Below are 6000 nucleotides of genomic sequence, written 5' to 3'. Positions count from 1 at the left end.
TTCCTCTCTTATCTAGTTATGAACATTAGTAAGTAGCCTAATTAATGAATGTTTTTGGCCTGGACTTGAGCTTCATTACAAAGGTATCACTGTGTTACACTGTAACGGCCCATTAACCTGCCTGTCACATGTTATGAATCATCAAAAAAACGTTATGACTGGTTTTCTGTATCTGCTTCTCTCTCTCTCTGTCCGCTTCTGTTGTGCACACACTCATACTTTCTGTTTCTGTTTTTCTTGTTTGTCTCTGCAGACTGCAGACTGGAGTGTCCAGTTTGTAGGGAGGAGTATTCGTCAGGGGAATCTGTCAGGAAGCTACCCTGCCTCCATTACTTCCACAGCGAATGTATAGTGCCTTGGCTCGAGCTGGTAAGAATGAGGAGTGGATGTGGTTTGTGGCCTGAGGGGTTTGAAGGTCTGTTAGATTTGTCATGAAAGTTTTAAGAGTGTGTCACACGTCCTGAATCAAGGACAACACAGACACTTTTATTACCCGATGTTTTCTCAGTTTGTACTGTAGATGCTGTCATGCTACTGCTGTTTTGCCTGTAGATGATCAAGTTTCTCTCTCCCTCTCACAGCATGATACCTGCCCAGTGTGCAGAAAAAGCCTTGACGGTGTCGACAACAGCCTCCCGCCCACATTAGAGCCCCCCGAAGCTCGCTCCATCAGGACGGAGCAACAGGAGAGGCAGGCAATCTGAGAAACGGGCCAAGCAACTCTACCTCCTTTACTGTTTTCAAGAGATACGCTTCTCACCTCAGGCCTCTCTCCTGTGCGCCGACTGCTTTTAAATAAAATACATTACATGCATCACAGTCATAAAATGCAGCTTCAACTCAAGGACCTTTACGCTTTCTACTCCCAACATCTTCAACATTTTTAAGCTACACTCAAAAAGGAGCGTGCAGTTTGCAGACAAGAGGTGGATGTGGTGCGTCCTTCTCGCTACACTGCCCTCTTGAGTGGTTTTCTGAATGACTGACTTTGATGTTATGAAGTAATCACCGCTGAGCTGCCAGCGCTTGTCAAAGTGATGGCAATTCACAAAGTTATGAAGCAACACTTTTGCAATAACGCTCTTGGTAAGATGATTTCCTAATGCAGAATATTTCGTCTTTCCACCTAATCTGATTCAGCGTTAATCCCCTCTCTATATTAAAGCCTAACCCTGTGATCCCCCCCTCTGCACCTTTCTTTCATCTCATCATGAAGTAGATACTGTATATTTATAGCCATGTAGGCTTTTTATTGGCTGCAATTTCCCAGATTGGGATCTATAAACTATTTCTATTCTATTCTAACAGCCAATAACTTTAATAATCAGCACATTTGAGGCTCTTCCATGAGCCTTCTGCATCTTGTGGTCAACACTGTGGTAACTGCTTAATAAAACTGTTATTGTTTAACCTTTAACATTAATATAATAGGTTTAAAAAAATGTGGCAGTATATGTATAACACGGTACAATATGGCCTAATCCAATATAATATAATAGTGCAGTATATCATAGTTGACTGAAATATAAAATATGCACCACTGTTTTCAATACAGTAGAATAAAGGCTAGTGCTGAAACAAGTCAGTCAACCGAATAATCAATGAATAGAATAGAAAATAATACAAAATAGCACTGCAACTTTGAATTATTATTTATTGCACATTTTTTCATGATGATAGTATTTTTGATTCATCTATCACTTAGTTTATATATTTCTAAAAAAACTAAATTGAAAATGCCCACTCCCCAAATTGACACTTTCAGATTTTTTCCCAAAACCCAAAGATATTTTTATTATTATTATTATTATTATTATTATTATTATTATTATTATTGTTATTATTATTATTAAAAAAATTAAAAAGCAGCAAATCCTCCCATTTGAGAAGCTGCATTATTTATTAATATTATTATTGTTGTATTATTTATGATATATATATTTGTTTTTATTTTTCTGAATAAGTTACTGATTAATCAAATATAAAGCCTAGCCTAAAAACAATGTTGACAATTAATTGAACATCAATTAACTGATCGCTAAGTGCACAAATCATTCCAGCTCTAACCGAAGAGAAGAACTAACATCCGTATGGGGCAGAATGATTTATTATTATTAGGCCAGTGCTCCAAATCGCCTCCTTTTCTGTAGCCTACTGTTTATAAACTGTAACGTTATGTGGACATGGAGGACTAAACATGACTTAAGAATCAATAAATAAATAAATAAATATGTGCATAAATAAATGTATGAATTAATAAATACAGGAATGAATGAATAAATGCAGAAATAAATACAGAACTAAATGAATAAATAAAAGCTCAAATACATGAATAAATAAATAAATGCATGAGTAAATGGGACCTCCTACCTCATTAACATATGCACACATAAATAAATAAATGTTGGTGAACAAAAATATACATGTATTTATTCATTCATTTATACATACATTTATTTCTGTATTTATTTATGCCGTTATTTTTTATTTCAGCATTTATTTCTGTATTTATTTATGGATACATTTACTTATTCCTGTATTTATATATGCAGTTATTTATTCATTTCAGCATTTATTCCTGTATTTATTTATGGATACATTTACTTATTCCTGTATTTATATATGCAGTTATTTATTCATTTCAGCATTTATTTCTGTATTTATTTCTGAATGTATTTACTTATTCCTGCATTTATGTATGCAGTTATTTATTCCAGCATTTATTTATTTGTTTATTTCAGCATTTATTTACTTATTCCTGCATGTATGTATGCAGTTATTTATTTATTTCAGCATTTATTTATTTGTTTATTTCAGCATTTATTTACTTATTCCTGCATTTATGTATGCAGTTATTTATTTATTTCAGCATTTATTTATGTATTTATTTATGTATTTATTTTTGCATGTATTTACTTATTCCTGCATTTATGTATGCAGTTATTTATTTATTTCAGCATTTATTTATGTATTTATTTATGTATTTATTTTTGCATGTATTTACTTATTCCTGCATTTATGTATGCAGTTATTTATATCAGCATTTATTTATTTGTTTATTTCAGCATTTATTAACTTATTCCTGTATTTATGTATGCAGGTATTCATTTCAGCATTTATTCCTGTATGTATGTATGTATGTATGCAGTTATTTATATCAGAATTTATTTACTTATTCCTGTATGTATGTATGCATTTATTTATTCCTGTATGTATGTATGCATTTATTTATTTATTGGGACTTCAGTCAAGTTTAGTCCTCCATACTCATTGCGTCCTCCCGTGTGGTAACCTATACCGTTTATATACAGTACACTGTAACGTTATGTTGACAGCAGCAGCAGCAGCAGCAGCAGCTGAGCCCATCAGGCAGCGCCACTTTGACAGTTGATACCAGTAAACACGCCCTCAGCCGCGCCAAAAACACAGCTTTTCCAAGCAACCGTAAAAATAGTGGAATAATAAAAGAGACATTTTTTGTCAATGACCGGAGCAGAGACCGCAGGAACAACCGCATTCGACCGACCGACATTTGCTCTTCTCTCCTTTCCTCCCCTCCGCCCTCCTCGGCCCTTCCCTCCTCCCTCCCTCCTCTGTGGGTCTGAGAATGCCCGTGTTGTACTGACACAGTAGCGATACGGGCTCGAGTAGTAGACATGGAGGCCCGGTTAATAACGAGAGCGGCCCGTGCTGACACATCCAGGGCCTAGCTAAACGGCGTGTCGTGGGAGTGGATTTCGGCGCATCTTTGTGGAGATATTACGGATACCAGCTGCTGTAAGGAAAAAAAGGATTTTAACACCGAGAGGGAAGAAGAAATAGAAGGAAGATCCATTTCGGGTCTCTGTTGATTCAACTGCCGCCGCCATTTTGTTGACAGTTAGTGTTTTTTTTTTAATAACCTACACGGCGCGCGCTGCATCTGTTATTTTCTTACCACTACAAATTTAATTCGCCACGTTTGTTCGCGTGTGTATTTATGTCGTATTTACATTTGTCTTTGAATCAATATTTTTCTGGTTTAGTTAGCTGTCAATGCTAGTGCATCGTTAGCCCGTCCGTAGCTGATGTTTTAGTAACACGAGTGGCTGCGAGAATGTGACGGAGATGTAAAGATTGTGTGCATCACTTGTGTCCAGGTGTCGTGTCATATATTCACTTCAGTTTACACCTATTCTTTAAAAGCTGTAGGCGTTTTTGCTACTCATTTGCATCCTACATAACTGTAAGTTATTTGCCTAAATCGCCCTCAAACAGCCTGCTGATATATGGCTAGTTAGCCGCTGCCATTGATACAGAATGTAGCACAGGCTTGTCTATTATTATTGGACGGATGGTAGCTTACTAGTGTAATACACAATAAACACAAACCTTGCACAATGCACGGGTTATACGGGTTATAACGCCACCCCCAATTACTTGCAGATTATTCTCCTAAATATTATTGAAATACAAGATTTTTGGGGGATGCTTTACGTGGTGACACCATCGCAACTTTATGTTTTAGAGGTGAAACAATGATTCTTGTTTGTAAGTGGTTAGATGTGGGCATTGATTTCGGATTGGGATTTGTGGTTGCGTTCAAGAGTATATTACCTTGTTATTATAACGTATTTGGCACATTTGAAAACTGCATTTCATGCAAGGCAAGTGTATTTGTATAGCACCTTTTTAACAACAAGGTGCTCTACATAAAACATTAAAGCATTGGAAAGAAACATATACAGTTGCATTTAGATATAAAATGATATTTATATTTGTTGCGTAATTGTAGCTTGAATACTCGGGTCAAAAATACTCATTGTGGCTTTTGGCTGCCTTTGATTTTCTGTATCTAAAAGCGACTCTGGTTAAGCAGCACAAATCTGACTTTTTTATGTTTTGGTTTTTGGACAATTCAGCACTTGGAAGATAAAAATATGTGGCCACCACGTTGATACAAACGCATGGAGGACACATAAGAGCCAAATAATGTGAACACCGTCTCTGGACAATTACAGAGGTGAGTGAATATCATGTGAATATGACACATTTTTTCATAATATTTGCTGATTTATTGTTGCTGTTGACATAACAGTGTAGGCCGCAGAGTGTTCACTGTTTCTGTTTTCAGCCTGATGTTTGACAGTAGATCATTTCTCGATTGCATGCATTTCAGTGCCACCTTCGCATGCCATGAAACGGTAAAAGCATGTCTCTGAGGCCGGGTTTCCTCTCCATTGAGACGGTTGTTATGAGTATGAACAATCGGGGATGATTTCGCTGGGTGAATATGAGTAATTTGAGGCTGAGACTCATGACTGTACAGGAAACCGAAAGCCCATAACGGTATTTGGTTTGTTCAGCTTTCAGCGTGGCCAGCCACGTCTTTTGCATAACACGAGGCAAAGTGTAATGAATTGAAATGTTGTACACAAATGTTATGCATTGCGTAGTAAAGTTGCTAATTACAGGGACTGAACGTCCTCGGGCTACGTACTGAGCATGTTTGCAGGCTGCTGCTTTGACTGACACCTGTCATTCCGCTCAGATTTATTGCAGCAATTCGTTCATCTCCGAGGTTTAAACATTATAGCCGCCTCTGTAGTTAAAGGTAATGGTGTGTTTGCGCAGTTCCGCTGTTAATGATACAAACTTATGGTAGTAGTAAAGGAATTTAGCTGCCTTCTCCCCTCTGAGCACGGCTCTGTAATAGCGATGGAGTAAAAGCCCTTGATATGACACGGAGCTCTGAGGGCAGACTCCAGCAGCCCTGGTATGAATGATGTTGGGGGTGGGTGGGTCGGATACTATTGCTATGGCCAAAGGGAAATCAGCAGTTATGAACAACGTGTGCAAAAGTGAGGAGGGAGTGAAAGGAGGGAGGGAATAAGGGGAGGATAGAATTGGGAGGGGGGGCGAGGGAAGTTGTTTACTACTCCTGCCTGCTCTGCCATTTCTTAGGTTTGCTGGCCTGATATTGATTATTGATTCTCCTGCTTTTCATTTTAATTTCCTGCA

General features: G+C 37.5%; 2 protein-coding genes across 6 annotated transcripts in view; both read left to right on the top strand.

The window, feature by feature from the left end:
• Positions 1-1418, top strand: part of rnf115b (ring finger protein 115b) — a 5739-nt gene extending 4321 nt beyond the window's left edge. Inside the window, 2 exon segments of the mRNA XM_083926302.1 lie at positions 254-369; positions 582-1418. Coding sequence (XP_083782428.1) covers positions 254-369; positions 582-704 — 239 coding nt within the window. The 3' untranslated portion in view covers positions 705-1418.
• Positions 1419-3638: 2220 nt separating this feature from the next.
• The window catches only part of ash1l (ash1 (absent, small, or homeotic)-like), a 29092-nt gene continuing 26730 nt past the window's right edge, over positions 3639-6000 (top strand). For 4 of the 5 annotated variants that reach the window (XM_083925532.1, XM_083925531.1, XM_083925530.1 and 1 more), the window contains exons 1-2: positions 3639-3879; positions 4902-5002. The gene's annotated coding sequence lies outside the window, so the exon portion shown is untranslated. The remainder of the gene's footprint in view (positions 3880-4901; positions 5003-6000) is intronic. The other variant, XM_083925529.1, reaches the window with a different exon arrangement.

The sequence above is a fragment of the Echiichthys vipera genome (assembly GCF_963691815.1).
Source record: "Echiichthys vipera genome assembly, chromosome: 13".
NCBI classification, from domain to species: domain Eukaryota; kingdom Metazoa; phylum Chordata; class Actinopteri; order Perciformes; family Trachinidae; genus Echiichthys; species Echiichthys vipera.
The sequence above is the reverse complement of the archived record's forward strand: the minus strand, read 5'-3'. Positions and strand labels throughout refer to the sequence as shown.